The sequence below is a fragment of the Liolophura sinensis genome, chromosome 8 (assembly GCF_032854445.1).
Source record: "Liolophura sinensis isolate JHLJ2023 chromosome 8, CUHK_Ljap_v2, whole genome shotgun sequence".
In the NCBI taxonomy this organism is placed as follows: Eukaryota; Metazoa; Mollusca; class Polyplacophora; order Chitonida; family Chitonidae; genus Liolophura; species Liolophura sinensis.
This window is the reverse complement of record NC_088302.1, coordinates 21123842-21147194: the sequence shown is the minus strand read 5'-3', so window position 1 is coordinate 21147194 and position 23353 is coordinate 21123842. Positions and strand designations below refer to the sequence as shown.

Genomic DNA, 23353 nt, shown 5'->3' with positions numbered 1-23353 from the left:
AGCCGTATCTGATTACACAATTTACATTTGGTAGCAAAGCTACCAAAGAGCTCACCTGTAGGAGAAACATGAATGCAAAACTTCAGCTCAATACATAAAGTACTGAAATCGTGAACTTGGTAATTTACAGTAATTAATATTCAGACAGAGCATCAGTGATCTCCCTTTTGTCACTGTGCTTGATATGCATGCACGACATCAGGACATCATGACACCATGCTGTACTTTTTGACTACATTTTCATACCCATAACATTTTGTTTAATTCTAATACACAATCCACCATGTCAGGAATCTGGTAATTTACAGCATTTAATATGAAAACACCATATCGATTATGGAATTTCCCCCAAGTGTTACTGTGCTCTAAATGTGTCCAAAACCTGAGCTCAATAAATGAGGCTTTATTTTTTTTTTTAGATACCACCTCTAACATTTTGTTTAGCACTGATTTTATTACACAATAAACAAAGTTAGGAAATTGGTAATTTACGGTGTTTTATATGTATACTCGCCGAATCGATGATGAAATATCCCGCTGGTGTTACTGTGCTCTACATATCTGCTAATCCTGAGCTCAATACATGCAGTACTTTCTGAGATACCACTAGGAACATTACTTTTAACACTGATTCTAATACACAACAAACCTAGTCAGGAATTTAGTAATTTAGGGTATTTAATACCCACACACCGAGTCAATGATGGAATATTCCCTTCGTGAAGTGCTCTGTACATGTGTTCACACCCTGATTTCAATACCTGCAGTACTTTTTAAGATACCATCCCTAACATTTTGTTTAACATTGCTTTCCCTGTTATTGGATGCCGACACCGACACTTAGGGTACAACATAAGCTATGCCTGTACTTTGTATGGGCCAGCTAAAAATGAAGACAATGTGGCAAAAAAAAAAATGGCATATTTGTCTGCCGTTCTCTCTCATTCCCACTGCAGAAGTCATGCATTTGAGATTAATGAAAGGCAAGTTTAGGCCAGTGCAGCTGACCTCTATATTTCAAAGCTGCGAATGTGTGTTTGTTCATAGGTATGTATTATTGTTGCATGATGCAGGAATGTAAAAGTTTGCTATACATGTATTATGACATCTTACTGCTGAGTAAGTCTTATTGTTGCATGACGTAGGAATGTAAAAGTTTACTGTACATGTATTATGACATCTTACTGCTGAGTAAGTCTTATTGTTGCATGACGTAGGAATGTAAAAGTTTACTGTACATGTATTATGACATCTTACTGCTGAGTAAGTCTTATTGTTGTATGACGTAGGAATGTAAAAGTTTACTGTACATGTATTATGACATCTTACTGCTGAGTAAGTCTTATTGTTGCATGAAGCAGGAATTTAAAAGTTTACTGTACATGTATTATGACATCTTACTGCTGAGTAAGTCTTATTGTTGTATGACGTAGGAATGTAAAAGTTTACTGTACATGTATTATGACATCTTACTGCTGAGTAAGTCTTATTGTTGCATGACGTAGGAATGTAAAAGTTTACTGTACATGTATTATGACATCTTACTGCTGAGTAAGTCTTATTGTTGCATGACGTAGGAATGTAAAAGTTTACTGTACATGTATTATGACATCTTACTGCTGAGTAAGTCTTATTGTTGCATGACGTAGGAATGTAAAAGTTTACTGTACATGTATTATGACATCTTACTGCTGAGTAAGTCTTATTGTTGCATGACGTAGGAATGTAAAAGTTTACTGTACATGTATTATGACATCTTACTGCTGAGTAAGTCTTATTGTTGCATGACGTAGGAATGTAAAAGTTTACTGTACATGTATTATGACATCTTACTGCTGAGTAAGTCTTATTGTTGCATGACGTAGGAATGTAAAAGTTTACTGTACATGTATTATGACATCTTACTGCTGAGTAAGTCTTATTGTTGCATGACGTAGGAATGTAAAAGTTTACTGTACATGTATTATGACATCTTACTGCTGAGTAAGTCTTATTGTTGTATGACGTAGGAATGTAAAAGTTTACTGTACATGTATTATGACATCTTACTGCTGAGTAAGTCTTATTGTTGCATGAAGCAGGAATTTAAAAGTTTACTGTACATGTATTATGACATCTTACTGCTGAGTAAGTCTTATTGTTGTATGACGTAGGAATGTAAAAGTTTACTGTACATGTATTATGACATCTTACTGCTGAGTAAGTCTTATTGTTGCATGACGTAGGAATGTAAAAGTTTACTGTACATGTATTATGACATCTTACTGCTGAGTAAGTCTTATTGTTGCATGACGTAGGAATGTAAAAGTTTACTGTACATGTATTATGACATCTTACTGCTGAGTAAGTCTTATTGTTGCATGACGTAGGAATGTAAAAGTTTACTGTACATGTATTATGACATCTTACTGCTGAGTAAGTCTTATTGTTGCATGACGTAGGAATGTAAAAGTTTACTGTACATGTATTATGACATCTTACTGCTGAGTAAGTCTTATTGTTGCATGACGTAGGAATGTAAAAGTTTACTGTACATGTATTATGACATCTTACTGCTGAGTAAGTCTTATTGTTGCATGACGTAGGAATGTAAAAGTTTACTGTACATGTATTATGACATCTTACTGCTGAGTAAGTCTTATTGTTGCATGAAGCAGGAATATAAAAGTTTACTGTACTTTACTTAAACTGGAACGTATTTTCCACAATTATGGCATCCTGGTGTAAAATATCACAAATGTGAAAACAAAAGCATTATCTATAAATTGTGCAAAATAACACTTTTATCACTTAAGGAAATTCTAATAGTTCACCTTTATATAAATCATAAAAGTAAGCAAAGTCAAATTCTTGAAATGATATTATTCGGGGAGGAAAATACCGGCCTGGGTGTTGCGCAACATACTCTATGTTCTTTATAAAGATAACCTCTATTTAATATGTACATTTGCACACGGCCCGCAACTAACAATGGGTTAGAATAAAGTCCCACTAACAGCTTGTAAACTGCAGTATCCACATGGTCCTAACCCACTCTAGCTTCTTCAAAACGCCCTTGCAGAAGGCTGTAACTACCCATCGTAACACCTTTCAGATCCCTTGTAGAGGCTCATACCCAACCTCTAATACCTCCCACATTCCCTTGTAGAAACCCATACCCACCCTCTAACACCTCCCACACTCCCTTGTAGAAGCCTGTACACACGCTCTAACACCTCCCACACTCCCTTGTAGAAGCCCACACCCACCTTCTAACACCTCTCACGTTCTCTTGTAGAAGCCCATACTCACCCTCTGTAACACCTTCCAAACCCCCTTGTAGAAGCCCACAGGCGTACGGTTCAGAGAACCATCCAACCGCCTTCTCCTCAGCCACTGTCCCTGCTTCTCCTCTGTTTCCTCCTCAGCACTATCCTCCTCCAACGTATGACCCAGATCCAGAGGAATACTGTCTGTGTGGATCACCTACAACATACAACTAGGTCAGTGTGGCCTACTTCCACTTGCATCTAGGTCAGTGTGGGTTATTTCAACATACAACTAGGTTAATGTGGATCACCAATACATATATATTACTAAAATAGTGTCAGTATGGACACATGTACTTTATGTATTACATCACACACCTAAGTTCAATATGATCATCCTCAAGAAAACCCCACTGGGCCAGAACTAACTGTACAGTGTTAATGAACACTGTCTGTGTAATATTTGCCGTTTCATATTATCAATATCAAAATGGTATCTTTCTAGCAGGCATTGCTAGGGGGTGCATCCCATTCATCTGATCTGACAAGCACCAGTGGTCTCACCGATTTCATCCATAAGACTCGCTGGATCTGCAGTGCATGGTACCACTCATCTCTGGTGGCCATTGGATATAGATCCTATACAACAGTGGCCACGGAGGAGCAAATGGAACATAGCCCAGTACCTGACCTGTATGTTTCCCCTTAGGCAGAGCACTAAATGCGCAGTTAACCAAGACTGCCAATTCTAAAGCATTATTAGGCACAACTGGATTTTCATCCATGCCTTGCATTATTTATTATTTATGTTTATGAATCACCTACATGTACGAGGTCCAAGAGTTGAAGTGCAGGTCTGACGACGACTTTGGCAAAATCCTGCTTTGTCTCTAATATGTATCGAATTACAAAAAGTTGGAACAACATGCTGAAAATTTCAAAACATGTCATGCCTGCACAAAGAAGATTTTGAATCCAGTCGTGCAAGAAAAGTGATGTTTTTTAAACCTGTTGTGCAAACATTTCAAAAGTTGACATTCCCAAAACTGAACAAATCCTGTCATACCTGACCACTAAAGATTCCAATATTACATCAAACAATCACAATGCTCCTCTGATCACTGAAGTCATTTATCTCTGATATAAAATTCACTTCAATATATATATGTGAAAAGTTGACATTAAACCAAGAAGAAAACCAATGATGCCTATTAATAATCAGTATGAAATACTATCTTTCTGGTTTCTAAACTGAACAGATTTGCAAGCAATGCACTGAATACACCAAACTTAGAAAGCTGATGGAACAAAACGCCATGTTATCCATGAAAGAACACAAAGTTATCCATGAGAGAATACCAATTTATATGTACAAGAAAACACCATGTTATTAATGAGTGAACACCAAGTCATCAGTGGAAAACACCATGTTATCACTGTGAGAACACAGCATGCTGAGAGCTTGTCATCTCACCCTGGACATTTTCCGCCTACTGTGCTGCATGACAATCTGCTTACCCAAGTTTTCACGTGCTGCCATGAACAGAGACCAGAACAGCTGACAGAAGTCAATGACAGAACACGTGCTGCATAACTAAACCTGCTTAGAACAGAAACTGTTCACAATGTGTGAAACATGAAATGTTTGTACAGCACCAGCCTTCATGCAAAAACACTCATGGTCATATTCAAGGGAGGATGTCAACAGCAAAACACGCCAAGCAGTTATGAAGCAGTTCAAACACTTCATCAACACCTATGGAGCTACCTATATCAGTCTACTACACTTTGTATTCTATCATGTCCACTACTTAGCTTTTTCATTTCAACACCACAGCATGCATTCCCCCAAATCATAACATCTTGTGAAATATTGCATTTTGTATACCGAGTGTGATATTTCAGGAGTTTGTCCGAAATACATGGATGACAATTTGTATCCCATGGTGTGTCATGTCATATTTTGTCCTCCAATGTTATATGTGATGTTTTGTCATATTTCCAGATTGTGTGATGCTCTCAGGAGTTGCACAAAACTAAAGTGTGATTTTTGTCACATTACCAACCATAGGTGTTACAATGAGAGTCTTGGTCCTTGTCAGAGATGCATACATTTGTGCTGATGTGTCACACTTTCAGGTGTTCTAACATGTCCACACTGTCCAGACTTCCACCTTAAAAAAGGTATTAGAAATGTGCCACCTTGCCTTGTGTGATAATTCTTCCACCATATTATATGTCAGACAATGTGCCACCTGCCTTGTGTGATAATACTTCCACCATATTAAATGTCAGACAATGTGCCACCTTGCCTTGTATGAAAATACTTCCACCATATTAAATGTCAGACAATGTGCCACCTTGCCTTGTGTGATAATACTTCCACCATATTAAATGTCAGACAATAAGCCACCCTGCCTTGTGTGATACTACTTCCACCATATTAAATGTCAGACAATGTGCCACCTGCCTTGTGTGATAATACTTCCACCATATTAAATGTCAGACAATGTGCCACCCTGCCTTGTGTGATACTACTTCCACCATATTAAATGTCAGACAATGTGCCACCCTGCCTTGTGTGATACTACTTCCACCATATTAAATGTCAATGTGCCACCCTGCCTTGTGTGATACTACTTCCACCATATTAAATGTCAGACAATGTGCCACCTTGCCTTGTGTGATAATACTCCCACCTCATTAAATGTCAGACAATGCGTCACCTTGCCTTCTGTGATAATACTCCCACCGTATTTAATGTCAGACAATGTGCCACCCTGCCTTGTGTGATACTACTTCCACCATATTAAATGTCAGACAATGTGCCACCTTGCCTTGTGTGATACTACTCCCACCTTATTAAATGTCAGACAATGTGTCACCTTGCCTTGTGTGATAATTCTCCCACCATATTAAATGTCAGACACTGTGCCACCTTGCCTTGTGTGATACTACTCCCACCTTATTAAATGTCAGACAATGTGTCACCTTGCCTTGTGTGATAATTCTCCCACCCTATTTAAAGCTTGATGAAGTTTCACCTTGTAGGAGCGACTGAGCCTGTTGGCAAAATTCTCGCCCTCATTCTTGAGCTGCTCGCAGGCCCTCACTGACAGTCTGTACTCATCTTCTGTCTCCGTCTCTGTACAGGCACAAGGTTAGTTCACACATCAACAGGCAGTAACGCAGCAAAATAAACACAACAGCAAAGCATATCTGAGGTTAGATCAGAATCCGGGGCACATAACTTAATAAGAAGGATGTATTTTGTTATTTCACTGTTAGTCAGTTGTACATGTAGTAATAAGACCAACATTTTTTTTTCTTCAACTTTTTTTTCTAATACTTGTCAAATTATTCTTGCATGTTACCCACGATACATGACTGATATCTTCACAAAAATTATCCAGAATCCAGTAATTTCTTTCAATTTAGACATAAATAGATGTATGCTCTCTCAACATTCAAATTCTTATATTTGCATCTCTTGAGTCAGGTAAACATGATATAAAAATGTACATACACATATGATATTTGCCCTCAAATTTCACCTGAAAAAGTACATTTTTGGAGGCAAACAGGTCATATAAAATATTACTACTGGTACTGAAACCTAAATTGTTTTAGTATAATATCACTGTCTTTTAAACACCTTTTCATAGACAAAATTTTAGGTCAAATAAGGGAGTTTGGAATAGTGTCCTGCACTTCTTTATAAAGCCTAAACTTTGTGAAAACATCAAAGCCCAAAACATTTATCTATAGGCAAGAACCCAGTTTATAGAATGTTAATAAAAGACGCATTATGAACTCACATCATATATATTTTGAAGGCTAGAGATTTATTCATATATTTCTCTAAAGCATTAATAATCTCAAAAGAAGTTATCATCTGAACCAGCGAAGTGATGGACACATAGCACTGTTTATGAGATAAATCCACGAAACCTTATACAATGCATGTTTAACACAGGAGTCAATATACATAAAGATGTGAACACTGACTTGAACTCATTTTATATAGTCTACTGATGAAAGTATACAATGGAAGCAATCTTATACAATGAGGGGTATAACTTTTTTCAAAGTGGGGCTGATATTTAATAACTCTTATATTATATGAAGTTTTCATAATTTAGAGGAGCGGGCAGTGGGGAGGGGGTTGCGCGGATGGGTGGGGGTGTATGTATTTACATGTATATGTACACGTGTAGATGTAAATGCTGTTTACAAATCTCAAAGCATTTTGTGTGAGTATCACACATTACACAGCTGAGACAAAGGATTTTATACTCAATATTCAAATACTGCTGTACATCAATTTGCTTCGAATACAGTAAACACTTTAACATAGTGTTGTGAATTTAGGACCTTGTGCCTTCTGTCACTATTTCTAATATTGATAGTTCACATATGTTCAGGTTATTTTAACCATTAATCATACTTTTGCAGAACAGGGTAGGATATATTTATTTATTTGATTGATGTTATATTTCGCTTATACCGCGGCGGCCAGCATTATGGTGAGAGGAAACCGGGCAGAGCCCGGGGCAAACCCACGACCATCCACAGGTTGCTGGCAGACCGAGTAGGATATAATTCATCAAATTCATACAAGAAAAATAAATTCACCTCTATCACCGGGGCAATACATTAAAACATAAACAAAACTATAAGCAACAAACCATTCATATAGCTCATGCAAATATTGTTTACCCTAATAAACATTGTATCAGCATTTATGTACAAAACAGATGCAAAACTTTGCATTGGCCACATATGCATGCAAATGGGATGTTCTTTTTGAGCTAATTTTCATATACATTGTATAAAATCATGAAAAAATATTACAATCTAAAATATTCAACTTCAGTGTTACGCCAAAATCATTGTTATAAAGGTTAGAAATGGTGAGAATAACAATGATGGGTACTGTTATTTCTGAATATCATTATGATAAGTTCAGTGGGTGATCATAACCATGAATCTTGGGTTGATGACAGAGGCGAATGTGCAGTTTTCCATTCACTTCGCTACGACAACAGAGTGACTTTCCAGCGCAGAATCATGTCGCCACTTTATGACATGGCGGGTTGTTTGTCTATCTTTTAACATGGACACGATATAAGTACTCCTGTTTAGATCAAACTACCAACAGAATACAATGGGAGACACGAGGACAAAGCTACACAGTATAGGTCGAAATGAAAGTAGAATGTATCTTTTTCTTCTGTGTTTGTGTACTTCATATATGTTTTATGAGCACACACCCATAATTGTGACATAATAAAGGAAAGAACATGAGTTCACAGCTTTGGACTGTCTTGATACAGATGGGAAGGTGCTTTACAAGTTCCTCATTATTTTTGCAATATTTGGAACCCCACCCCATGTTCAAAAGTAAGACCCCATGTTGAAATGTAAGATCCCATGTCCAAATGCAAGACCCCATGTTCAAATGTAAGACCCCATGTTCAAATGTAAGATCCCATGTTCAAATGTAAGCTCCCATTTTAAAATGTAAGATCCCATGTTAAAATGTAAGCTCCCATGTTAAAATGTAATATCCCATGTTAAAATGTAAGACCCCATGTTAAAATGTAAGGCCCCACGTTAAAATGTAAGATCCCATGTTAAAATTGGTAGACTGATCCTACTGTGTCATAAAGCAAAGACATCATGTTACAAATGGTTGCCACAGGTCATAACGTCGTATCTCAAAACCTGCATACTGAATACTTGACAAGTGAAGCTGGTGCAGTACACTGTACCTACCTCCTCCTAATGGGACTAAATTACAACAGGAGACATATCATGGAGGTCAGTTTTATTGGTGACAGTAATTGGAGTGCCCGGAGTAAACCACCGACCTTTAGCAAGTTACTGACGAATGTGACGTAGAGACACATTTGGGATCATATTTGTAGAAGATAAGTTGGTCCAACGAATGTTAGACTACCCAAACATCACAGTTAAGGCCCCAGGAAGATTAAGGGCAAATGGAATCAACGAATTCCCCAGGCAATACTGGGTTTGAACCCACGCTTCATCTTAGAAAAGCAATCACTTTAACAAAGATACAAGTCAATCTAATGTAGCACAATTTGAATGTGTAACCATATATTTATCGTGATTTTTAATGTAGTTTCAACACACAAACTAGATAGAGACATTTCACTAAATGAATTAATGACTGAAATGTTACAACAATTTCTGCTATACCCTGGTGATCTATCAATACAAAGCAAAGGATATTCAGTCACATACTGATCATTATAATATCAGATTGTTTTTGATTTCACGCTGACTAAGCTAAAGCTGGCCATGTGCAGGAATAGAAAACTTGTATTCTAAACCCATGGATATAAATCGAACAAAATGTTAGGGTACAGAATTTGAAAAGTACCCTGCCTGGGTTAGCTTACACTCACCATTGTGAATCAGAAACTCCTTGCCGCTCAGAATGTGGTGTAACAGAGTCTTCATCTCAAAGGGACTAAGATTCAAGAGGTGGTCTGATGCCTCATCACCTACAACACGACACCAGAGAATTAACAACACATCCATGAGTCTCAGAGAGAGAGAGAAAAAGAGAGAGGGACAACACAGTGATGGATATGTAAACTGATAGCATACATGTATCCTTGCAATTAAGTTATCAACAACAACAACATGTCACATGGCTATCTCACCAAGTAAAACATGAACTGTAACATGTTACAAGCCCACTGATCACCCATCTTTAAGTCACCAAACGGGACATAAACTGCATGTATAATATGTTACAAGCCTACAATCCTTAAGGTTACACGAGCACATAGATGACATATCCTTAACAAGTTAACAAGTGAAACATAAACTATGATGTTAATTAATGAAATCAATAAATCAAAATTATATTCCTGGACAGTGGTTTGTCATATGACATACAGTTGTCACATGTGCATTTAAGAGTCCCTGGCCAGACCATATTACTTGCTGGTTTTAGGGTCACAGCCAGACTGTATTACTTGTGCATTTGAGAGTCCCGGCCAGACAGTATTACTTGTATATTTTGAGAGTTCCTGCCAGACAGCATTACCTGTGAATTTTAGAGTCCTGACCAGACTGTATCAATACCTGTGTATTTGAAAGTCGAGGCCAAACCATATTACCTGTGCATTTTGAGAGTCCTGACCAGACTGCATTAATACCTGTGCCTTTGAAAGTCCTGGCAAGACCATATTACCTGTGCATTTCAGAGTATAGACCAGACTGTATTACCTGTGCATTTGAGAGTCCTGGCCAGCTCGGAGGCCATCACCTGAATGATGAGCCCTACCCTCAGACGTAACATCTCGTTGAATAGCTTAGGCTCAGTCCTGATAAACATGGCCAGGTAGATAAGGATCTCCTGGGTCAGGGTGGCCGTGCTTACATCCTCACCATACGCGTCAAAGATGATGGAGGCTAGCTCGTCTGGGGGTAGAGGACTGTGAAGGAAAATGTCCACACTTACTTTAGACTGGAGACACGTGGAGACCAGTTTAAATGTATAGGCAAGTCAATGTCCTGAAATGAGATAACGCTTCACTGTGTTTTGTTTTGCGGGGGAAAGAGTGCTCTCACGATTTCTGCCCAGACCTGCTTGACTTTGAACTGTACTTGACATAAAATTTCATGCGTGACTGCGTTACTACTCATATCTGATTTAGAGAGTTCCAATCATCAGATATTTTGAGGTCTTTTCAATGGTATGACGACGGCTTGGGTTTCACTTTTAAATGTAATATTTTGATCTATATTTGCATCTAAAAATACATTTTTGGGGTTTTTTTTGTATATAAATTCTGAGGGCAAGTATCACATTGCTGTCAAACTGCTCAGGCCAATGTAATACTCCTACATTTTCTTGCGGTTGGCTGTGAGTCGTCAAAACGTTAATTCCAAATTTTAGTACACGCAAATTTCACATTGGAAAAAGCTGGGACAGTCAGTTTAACCATCTGACTGGGTATTCATTGAGAAACCCTGAATGCTTGCTCTACAACAGTCCACCACCATGCAGAATGCCTAACTGATCAAGCTCTCCAACCTACTCCCTTACACCATTTGTTTAACCATTTTGTAGATCTCCTCACTGCATACCTTGACATATTCTAGGATGTTTTTAGTCTGGTCCTGACATTAGACAAAAAGAAAATGTTTGTAATATTTGTTCAAACCACAAAAGTATTAAAATTAGAAGAAAGCATCATTCACGTCCAAAACGATGAGAACAAGGGTATTTTATAGAAATCTACGCCAGAATAATTTATTACTTTCAAGTTTTTGGAACTTACTCCATGCATACAGTACATATTGACTGAACCAAAAATACAGTACTGTCTATACTGGAAATACTGCATGTATAGGTGGGCAACCATTACTGCTTTTGAAACAAAAAGAAAAGCCTTAACACTGCCAATCAGAAGACTAATTAATCTTTGTAAATTGAGAGCAAAAGAAGTTTTGGGCTGAAATAAGATCCTGTAGGCAGAGGAAGACAGAGAGCTGTAAAACAAGTATCAAGCAAAATACTGTATACACAAATGAGTACATTGAGAAGCATTTTTTTCTGTCACAACGATAAGACAACGACGGGCAGGAGAGGAAAGTTTACCAGGAGAGCTTAAGAGACCGTTGAGCTCCACCCTGCATCTGCAGATGAGAGACCCTGGTAAAATACAACATCATAAAGTTCCTCACAGTTAGATGTTGTCTTTACCAAGAATGGAAACTTTATCTCCATAAATAAAATAATGCTGCTCTTTTCTGTCTCAATGAGTGATGAATTAATAACAAAGGAACAAGGAAACCCAATTATATAGGAATGTAGATTTTCAGACATCCAGACTAGTATACTATAAACGATAACACTATAAAACTGTTCTACTGGACATTGTATATTATTTACTGATGTTGCTGCGACAACCTATCGCCTTCAACAGAGTCAGGTGTTAAACAAAAAGAATTCCTATTTATACTGAAGTCACATACAAAAACAAAGTTAACAAAACAGTATGTACAAGTTTCCTGGTGAACACAGTTCACGTTCATGGTTGAAAGTATAAAATTGGTTTATACAATTTAAAATAATGAGACAATAGGAGCTAGTATATAGTGACCAAATTTGAATATAATACAGTTTTACATGAGGGAACAAATTTTACCATGTTACGGTACATTTGCACTAGCTAACTGACATTTTTTCAACACTGTGTCTCAGGTGTGTGACAGGTTAAATCTGAGTCCTCCATTGCAGTTGAGAGTGGGATTTTAACCCTTATGAAAACGGCTTCCTTTACCCCTCTCTCAAACACCTTACTCTGTTGAAGGCGATAGGTTGTCGCCACAATGTCAGTAAATAATATACATTGTCCAGTAGAACAGTTTTATAGTGTTATCTTTTATAGAAACCCAATTATGTTTCCCAAGGATCAGGGGAGCTTAATAATGGGTAAACAGTTAGGAGCAGCTAGACCTCACTATAATACTGAGACAATGTAGAGAGATACGACGACTTGTCTCTGTCTACAACACATCATCTTTAAGTGATGCCCATTATTAACAACAAGAAAATTTTTAATTTATGTATTTATTTGATTGGTGTTTTACACGTACTCAAGCATATTTCACTTATACGGCTGCGGCCAACATTATGGTTGGAGGACACTGGGCAGAGCCCAGAGAAACCCATCACTATCCACAGGTTGCTGGCAGACCTTTCCACTTATGGCTGGAGATGAAGCCAGCATGACGCCCACATATCATACATGTACGTGTATACATGTTCATCATATGCTAAGTACCACCAATATCAGGCGAAAACAGAACTGCAGTAAGACAGTAGGAGACGGAATACGGTGGAGACGACAGGGGATGGTATTTACAGCATGACACAGAAACTGCAAGCTCTGCTCGTCATTGTGATATTGTTATACTGCAATGGGTAGGGGGGATCAGTTACACTGCAATGGGGAGGGGGGATCAGCTACGCTGCAATGGGGGATGGCCTCAGTTATACTGCAATAGGGAGGGGGGGATCAGTTACACTGCAATGGGGAGGGGGGATCAGCTACACTGCAATGGGGAGAGGCCTCAGTTATACTGCAATAGGGAGGGGGGATCAGTTACACTGCAATGGGAAGGGGGGATCAGTTACACTGCACTGGGGAGTTGGGGAAGGGGATCAGTTACATTGCAAAGGCAGTGGGCTGAGCGTCATTGTAAAGATGATGAACTCAGTTACATTGCAAACAGAGTGGACTCAGTTACACTGCAAATAAGGGGGAGAACCTTTAATAGCTACACTGCAAATTAGGAGGAGGGCTCAGTCACAACACAAAGGGTATGGATGTTTTAACATGGATTATAATCTGCTGTATGTTTTCGAAGAAGGACCAGAATCAGAGAATCACCAGAAATGTAGTACAGTTTAACAGTCTCACCGAGTAATAATCTTCTCTCTAGGTTCAGGTGGCAAGCCCACAGAAAGCTGCTTCTGTCGCACCAGGAGGTCTGCTGCAGCCTGCAAATTACAGTAACACAGTTAGCAACAATGCTGCAAAGATATCTACATACTTCACAACAAATAACAGCTTTAGACAGTCATTTGGGAAATATTTCCTATAGAAATGTCTTTCCAATGCAGTCAAGATTACAACAGCATGAACAGAATTTAATATTTACTTTGCGGGTAGAGCACAGATTCATAAAACCGGCTGAGAACAAATCAGGTTTTGAACCACCAACCACAGTCAAGCACCTAACTGCCAGCAATGTATGTCAACCATCCAGATCTTTTAGTCAACAGATCTCAACCAAAAAATAGCACTTAGTTGAATACCTATTAAAACTGTAATACTTAAACCATTTTCTAAATTATATAATAGTCTTGGTTATATTTTTTAGACCTTTTGCCTAAATCAGAAGCCTTAATACTGCTTTTTTTTTCTGTAGTACGTATATTTTTAACAAACACCTTAAATATATGTTCTTTGATTTACTGGACTGGTGTTTAAGGCCGTACTCTAGAATATTTCACAAATGTGACAGCAGCCAGCAGAGCCTGGGGGAAACCCATGACCATCTGCAGGTTGCTGGCAGAAATATTCCCTTTGATTATCACCTACACATAACACAAGAGTATTTGATAAAATTTAGGGTATTGCAGGGCTACTGCTCCGTAAACAGCTAATGCCAAATTCCAACCTTCAAACCATGTAAGATGTAAACCAACAGATCTTGAACATTTTTGAAAGGCCAATCAGAGTGTTGAAGAATTTAACTCAGTTAATGGTATACATGTGCCTCATGCATGGTGTGAATAGTCCTTCAGACAAGTCAATAGGTTTACCAGGGCTAGGTCTTCCACTCTCTTCCTCAACATGCCAGCCGTGTGACGGACTAACCACCACTGCTTCCAATGACCAGCCTGTGAACACACACAAAACAAGTCAATGAGTAGATAATTGTATATTCGGAGCTCCTGTGTCCATAAACATAAATATTCAGTGATAAATTTCTTGTAGACAAGGTAAGAGTCTGAGGCACCAGTGATTAAGGATGAGTCTCTCTTAACGTGATTCATGAAGAAACAAGATTAACCATTCAGAACTCTCAAACTAAACCTTCTTGGGACTGAAGCCTTCACCAACACATGCCTGGTAGACAGAGGTCCTCAATGGCTGAGTGGGCTACTGGCTTCTAAAGAGAGGTTCACTTATCTTTGACCAATGAGGTTTAAAAGAATAGAGCACATTTATACAACCTATACCTTTTCTGCCAACTGTGCTTGTTATTTGAGTATCTAATAGTTAAACATTGAAGGCTTAGAAGTCTCCTTTATTTATTTATTTATTTATTTATTTGGTGTTTTACGCCGTACTCAAGAATATTTCACTTATACGACAGCAGCCAGCATTATTGTGGGAGGAAACCGGGCAAAGAAGTCTCCTTCAGGCTGCCATTTTAGTAGTTTACATTCGTCATCGAGATTAGCTTTGCCCAGTAGCTATTCAGGGCATGGCATTCTAATCTCATTTTGGCAGCCTGTAGCCATACATGCAGGCATGGTGTGGCCCTCTAGTACATTCCAAACTCTTCCACTTAAGAGTTGGCTTTCACAGACCTTAAAATTCACGATTATCATGATAAAAGTACATATTTAGCGGAGACTGGAAATACATATTAATCATATGGTAGGAGTAACAGTTTAAGTAGAACCACAGTGATGTCACAATAAATAAATGAAAATAAATAACAGTTTATATGGCTCTTACATTTAAGATACAGGCTGTATAAATGTATTCCTTTCGTTTAATAATGTGATTTAATTACCCACCAAAAGAACCCCAAAGTTTAAATTTCTCAACATGGGCTGAAGTTAAGTCTCTACTTTTCAATATGGACAGAGGCCTCCATTGGCTGAGTTTTCATTTAGTTATTTATTTGGTGGCAAGCATTACGGTGGGAGGAAAAGCCACGACTATCTGCAGGTTGCTGTCAGACCTTCCCATGTACAACTAGAGAGGAAGCCAGAATAAGCTGGACGTGAACTCACATCTGCCACATTGTTGAGAGGCTCCTTGGGTATTATGCTGACCACTAACCCATGCATAAAATCATTTCTTTAAACCCCAGCTGTTAACCTTTGAAAATAGGTACCTTAGACCACTGTTTCACCAATATCACTGTACTGAACATACCTTTTCATAGAGTTCCACCAGAAGATCTCGCACAGTGCAGCCTTTCTTTCCTCCAATCTCTGTGTCCCAGTCTAGACCTCTGTTTACAAAAAAAAACCAAAGCCACATTTCCACAACCATTTCAACAAATAGACAAAATAGCGTGCACCTTATTCATTAATAACCAATTTGAAACTGTATAAAATATTATAAAAATAAGTTTGAAAAAATAACTATACCATATATAAGTACATCTATGATAATATTGATACAGAGCAAATGTCTGACCAGAACTCTCCCCCCCCCCCCCTACCACCACCCCCAGCACTCCCGGAGCATGGCACTAAAACAAGAAGGATGATAACACATATGTTTAATAAGAGTGACACACTTTGCTCCATTCTGGTTGATTCATTCACCTAAAACACTACTTCTTTTGTAAAGTTAGATTAATTTCTTATCAGGGAAACTTAAGTGTTGGCTTCAATGTATCATTTTAAGACCTTCATGTTCTTCTGAAAATCCATTTTTACATACCAAATTTAGGGTGAAATACAGTAATATGTAATGGTCACAAACTATATTACTTGTTGATGAAAAGACAGTGTAGGATGTCTGCCTGCTCATGAAGGCTCTCTGTCTTCTCCAGGGTTTCGATCAGGTCCCGGAAGTCTGCGGTGTTGAAGTCAGACTCGGACTGGGACATACCAGGGGGTTTGCGATGAATATGTGGTGAGGTGGAGGGACTTTCAAAAGGGGAGATAGACTGATCTGCAGCTGACCCAGGTTTCAGGTGCGACAGGTGGAAATCTATTGAACACCATCACAGGTATATGTAAGGAGTGGAATATACCTGTATCAACTCAACAGGTGAAATATGCAGCATGATAATTACTACATGTCTTATTTCAACGTAAATAAATGAAGAGTCAGACAAATAAGTATGCAGGACTGATAATCACAAAATTTCAACATCGATCAAAATATAAAATACATGTACCAACACTCATTAAAAAGAGACTTTAATCATCAACTATATAATTTAGTAATCCAATCCTAAGACACAATGTTATCCATATTTAGAAAGATCAGCATACCAACAATTTCTATGATCCCAGTTAATTTTAGCTGACTTTGATTACAGAGAAAAACAAGAGGCTCACTCATTATGAATTTTTGTTGCAAACCCTATGTTGTGTGATGTGACAACATGGTTACAATTACAATTATAAAATGAACCAAATGGTATATGACTTTTGTTGATGGTGTGAAGGAAAATGATGTTATTCTTATTGGGAAATATTAAAGTTGCTAAATGCTAGAATCATGAGTTCAGCTGGAACTGGCGACATGCTTTACGTGGGGACAAAAAAACTATCTTACAGGAAACGTTAATCACTTTGTTCACCAAATGCTTTAGAGTTGTTAACAACATCCACATTGACTTCACCAACATACAATCAAGAACATTCAATGCTCCCGACATAACACATGTAGTTCAAATATTGCTAACATAAACAGTTCTATTATTCAATCACCAACCAAAAGTATTTATCAGAGACTGAGACTATCATTTTAATAACTAAACCTTATATGCATTTAAAAAAATCCCTCTACATCCCCCCCCCCATCCCAAATCATGTTCTCCACCTCTTAACACGTATAAATTGGTACATTTCCTAAACATGCATTTTCAAGTATCTTAGGATAGATGTGTACAGTAGTGTGTGACCTACCCCCTGAGGAGCCTGATGAGTTGGGGCTAACAGGACATGACCCACCTGAAAGTTGACACAGACTAGTATAGACAAACATGCAGGCAAACCAATCTCAGTACACATGTTCATGATTTATTAGCATTGACATCTTACTACTAGGTTTTGGAGTCCCTTGCTCTCAAATTGGCAGCTCAGTGATTCAGCAATGCTACATGTATAAGACTTTGTTCTTGAGGAATTTCGCACACCGTATATATTCATGAAGATTTGATGACGAAAAGAAATTTCACGTGTTTTAAACATGTGTCACCAGCTGAATATGATTCCAATCAGGCAAACGAAAGGCATTTTGGTCTTGATATTTAGTTTATAAGATAAACCTGCTCTCAAATTGCCAGCTCAGTGATTCAGCAATGCTACATGTATAGGGCTTTGTTCTTGAGGAATTTCACACACCGTATATATTCATGAAGATTTGATAACGAAAAGAAATTTCACGTGTTTTAAACATGTGTCACCAGCTGAATATGATTCCAATCAGGCAAACGAAAGGCATTTTGGTCTTGACATTTAGTTTATAAGATAAACCTGCTGTACTTAGCTCATGAAGCACCCCAACCCTCCAGAAGTGGTCTAGAAACATCTTCTGAATGGTTGATAAAATGTCATGAAATTTTGAGTTGGAGACAAAGTAACACAGGAAACCATTGTCTATGTAGTAAGCTGTTCATCCTTAAAACATTTCTGTTTAACAGATGAAAAAAAAACAAAAAACAAACAAACAAACAAACAAATTGAACAATTGTACTGTAAGTTAACAGAAATGATTATTTACTTGTTATGTACATTATCATCATGAGGTAAGTCATTTACACTGATCTTATTAAAATGTTATCCACTGAAGGAGAGGGGGCAGGAACTATTGACGCTCAACATATTCTAAAAAAAACTAGTGAGTTTAGACCATCAAGATTTCAACTTAGCAACCATAATCACAGACAAGCTTCCACAGGGGATGATTCAAGCAGTAAAATATACACAGGTTGATTTATATTGCCTACATTCAATAATCACACATGAAATCAAAGTGCAGGGAGTTGCAGTCAAAAATTCAGTTGTTGCAAATGTTATTAATGCACGACTTTTATGATGGTGAGGGAAAATAAAGCATGGATATTAAAGCTGTGTAAAATTCAGTACACATGATATGTATCTAGGTTAACATAGTGGGTGATAAATTACCATCACAAAAATATCAACACCATATTAAAACACAGCAAACAGATTCATCATTAAATACACCTTATTACAATACTTATTTATTTATTTATTTGATTGGTGTTTTACGCCGTACTCAAGAATATTTCACTTATATGACGGCGGCCAGCATTATGGTGGGTGGAAACCGGGCACAGCCCGGTGGAAACCCACAACCTGACAGACCTTCCCACGTACGTATCACAATACTATAATACATTTTAATACATCACGTTAAATGAAAGATTAAAAAATATATGTCATACCGTTGAAAAAAAAAATCTGTATCTGGCAGCTTGTTTCAACAAGGTGTATCTTGTTTTCTTAACTCACTATTCCAAGAATCAATATAAGTATGCCCTGGTCCACTTTTGTATCACTAAACAAATGTTACATGTATACTTCTTGAGCCTCATTGAGCCCTCATGTGGGCTGAAATTTGATGTTTACATGTAGGAACTGTTGTAAACAAAGCTGCCATTTGAGCTGCAGGTTAAATCTGTTCATAATTAAATAACAAAACTTAATTGTCTAAAGACAAATCAGATCAGCATGGAAAAATACATAATAGTTGAAGTAAGGATATAAGTGGCTAAATAACATATGCAAACAAAGCACACACTAACCAAAATACATCTGTACATATATACGTGCACACTGAATGTGAATGTATGTGCTATTACCATGCCGAGGGGAAAAGCATGTGTTACTAAACTACTAGCTCGGTCCATGCCAAAACCCTGCCACAATCCCCAGAATACAATACCATTCCCTTATCATGCACTCAGAGAAGATCTCTCATAACAGCATTAACAAGCGTGAAAACACAACCCCATATGCCATCATCCTACACCTAATGCTTATCACAAACTTGAAAAAGTCCTCCCAGAGGCCAATATAATCAGCATGCTTTCTTTGAGATTTATGACAATGTCAGAACTGATAACCAGGAAAACAAATATTACTAGCTAGGAGACATGTGAGCAAAGGCATGAAAGGGTAATATCTAGTTTGGAAATATCTTTGAATTTCAGGAACTACATGAATGATTCTTGTGTGCCGCACAGGCTTCAAGCCCAAATGTGCAGAGTGGTTTTTATCAGAAAATCCAGCCAAATTCAACTCACCTTTCTAAGAAAACTCAACGTTTCAGCTTTACACTGTTAAAAATTTAGGCCTATACATTTCGGAATTGTATTATAACTTTGCTTTACACTGATCAAAACATAACTTCCTTTTGTTAATGAAAAGTCACAGTCCTTGTTGTGCTGCTATTGATGCAAGCATGAATCTTGATTTTGCTTTACCATGAATAAGTAGATACCACACTGGTTACACAGTGAATTTGAGGTGCTTGGTAAAATTTATTTACCAGCTTTGAACAACATAAACTGAAGCTACTCAAAACGATGAAAAGGAAAGAAAGCCAAAACATAATCAGGCTAAAAGAAAACTTAACACAGAACAGGTTGGATGATTGGACCAATGAAAAAAAACAGGCTGAAAGCGTATACATGTATGGGGCAGAGACAAATATAATATCCCCAGGAAAAAAATGGTGTACCTGCACGGTGGAATAAAGAGCATATTGTGCTAAGACGAAGAGAATGCCACACTGGAACAAATGAGGTACATGTACCATGCTGGAACAAAGTGTACACCTTGCTGGGACAGATAGAATACACCACTTGAACAAATGGTGTATCATGCTGAAAAAAAAGCATATATCTGGCTAGGCCAAAGGGACCACCCCATTAGAACAAATAGTGTACTATGCTGGGACAAAATGTGTAGCATGATAGAACAATGAAACTTAGACCAGGCTGGAAAGAAGCGTATATCAGTTATGCTTACAAAAGGAATTGTCAAGCTAAAATGAAAGGAATACCCAATTGAGACAAAAAGCTGATTTCAGCCTTGGATGAAATGTATACAAGATTGGAACACAATGTGAACCAGTCTGCAACAAAAACAGGAACCACACTGGAACAAATTGTGTACCAGGCTGGAACATACCAGGCTGGAAAATGTCCAAAGGCCAGACTCAAGCAAATGGCATACAAGGATACAACTGTGTGCCAGACTGGAAGGGCAGACTAAAACAACCAGTTCAACAGACTGGAACTATGCATAATACACAGTCAGGCTGGAACACATGAATAACAGGTTTGAACTAAACATACACCGGGCTGGAAAAAGTGGCGTAAATCAAACTGGATCAGACTCGGAATGAAGTGGTGCTGTATTAGAGAGGATAGAAGTGAGCTGAAGGATAGGGTGGAGGCCATTTGGTGTTACTGAGCACTAAAGAGAGCCATACTGGTAAACCAGGGTTGAAATTACTAAAATCAACACTGATGAGATCCACATAAATCCTGCATGTAAGAGACTAATAGACATGGTTTAAGAACCACCATCCGAGATGATACAGAGAACAATTGCCAATAAGAGGGTAGAGAGAACAATTGTCAATTAAATGGTAGAGAACAGGTAACCAGCTACAATAAAATAAATGTAGGTCAGGGCAAGACACGGCTCCCAAGAAGGATGGTAGAGCACCAGTACCAAACATGTAAGGCAGCATGGCAGAGATACTAGCATTAATGGTAAAGAGCCATACTTGTGTAAGTCATGGTGTTAGAAAAGTCATAAGTCAATATGGTCAAGAGCTGTATGCCAGGCTGGTAGGGAGCCACAAACCATGAAAACTGAGGGTCATAAGTCAGGGTGGTAGAAAGCCATAAGCCATGAGGATCATGGAGAGCCAGTAGCAATGTGTGAATGACAGCCATAAACCAAAGTGGCAGAGTAACAGTGGTAGAGCTGTAAGCCAGGATGGTAGAGGGCCCACAGGCAATGGAGACTGAGAATCATGTCGGAATCGGTGTACACCATTGGTCATGGATATTGAGCATCACTGGTTATGTAGGTAGACAGCCACAAGGAGACTGAGCCACTGATTTATGTGGTTAAGAGTCATAAGCCATGGGGATTAAGAAAAGCTCGCCTGGTTGGTTGAGAGCCAAGAGCCATGGGGATTAAGAACAAATGGGCTGGATGGTTTAGAGTCATAAGCCATGGGGATTAAGAAAAACTGGCCTGGTTGGTTGAGAGACATAAGCCATGGGGGTTAAGAGCAAATGGGCTGGGTGGTTTAGAGTCATAAGCCATGGGGATTAAGAAAAACTGGCCTGGTTGGCTGAGAGACATAAGCCATGGGGATTAAGAACAAATGGACTGGGTGGTTTAGAGTCATAAGCCATGGGGATTAAGAAAAACTGGCCTGGTTGGTTGAGAACCACAAGCCATGGGGATGGAGAGCCACAAGCCATGGGGATTGAGATCCACTGGTCTGGGGGGTTGAGAACCACCAACCATGGAGGTACAGAATATATGCAGAGAACTTTCGATTAGGTCTGTAGAAAAGTTCTTGCACAAAAGCCTACGTGTGGATGGAAGAAAGTGACACAACCAGGAAGAAAAAAGGTTTGCTAGCCAGAAACGAATATGACGATAAACGAATTTAAGATAGAAAAGCCAGCATACTTAGAAAATACATTTATGACCCAACAAAAAAGGGCTGAAGGCCAGGAAAGCATAGAATCATAACCCTCATAGTCATTGCAAAAATGAAAGAGCACAGCCAGAAGGATACATGAGCGACACAATTCTCACAGAACTGAACTGAGGAAGTATAAGGGGGTGTACATATAAACAGATTGACAAGAAAACATATGTAAAACTGAAGCGTGGAGTTAATCATAAACAGATGATTAACAAATATGAACTTCAATGTCATCAGACCACCATGAAAAACAGATAGGATTGGTGTCCAAACCTTCCAAATTTTCAAAATTGCAAGACATGGAAACAAATAATGAACTTCCAAAGCCTGTGGACAATAGAGCTGTACCAGTACAACAGGTACCCATGCTTAGAGGTACAGCCACATCAGGTATTGTAATATATGTAGCATAGAGGGCAGTTATTAAAGTGTCAGAGTTCAGGTGAGAACGGCATGAGGAGGAGGTGTCACGGCAACCAGACAACAGGCAGAGTTGTGTCAGGTGAGATATTAAAGAGAGACCGAAAATGAGGGCATTTACGATTACCTGTCTTCATATCTGTCATATATGACTCAATCTAAAGGGGTTTTTTTTTTCAACAGTATCCCAGCAATCACCAGTAATACAGACAATAGTGTAATCTGCTTCCCATGTACCTTTTCAATACCTGGGATTATATTTTGTACAGGTATGCTGGATGCAGGGCCTAATTATTTGATCTTGTATTCTAACGATACAACGTCTGACAATGAGATTCCTTCCCAAAACACTGGGTATTTTTCCTATACGTACTTAGAACCTCCGTAGCTTTCCCTACCTGACATTTTCTCATTCAGCAATCTTCAGCCGAGGGG

At 38.3% G+C, this 23353-nt stretch overlaps 1 protein-coding gene across 2 annotated transcripts in view; it reads right to left on the bottom strand.

Annotated features, from left to right (window-relative positions):
* The window catches only part of LOC135472986 (phosphorylase b kinase regulatory subunit alpha, liver isoform-like), a 58813-nt gene that overhangs the window by 4121 nt on the left and 31339 nt on the right, over positions 1-23353 (bottom strand). For both annotated transcript variants that reach the window (XM_064752744.1, XM_064752743.1), the window contains 9 exons: positions 17695-17739; positions 16546-16768; positions 15980-16058; positions 14629-14706; positions 13721-13800; positions 10515-10723; positions 9683-9781; positions 6293-6393; positions 3292-3465 (listed from right to left, as the gene is read on the bottom strand). In XM_064752744.1, the coding sequence (XP_064608814.1) occupies positions 3292-3465; positions 6293-6393; positions 9683-9781; positions 10515-10723; positions 13721-13800; positions 14629-14706; positions 15980-16058; positions 16546-16768; positions 17695-17739 (1088 nt within the window). The remainder of the gene's footprint in view (positions 1-3291; positions 3466-6292; positions 6394-9682; positions 9782-10514; positions 10724-13720; positions 13801-14628; positions 14707-15979; positions 16059-16545; positions 16769-17694; positions 17740-23353) is intronic.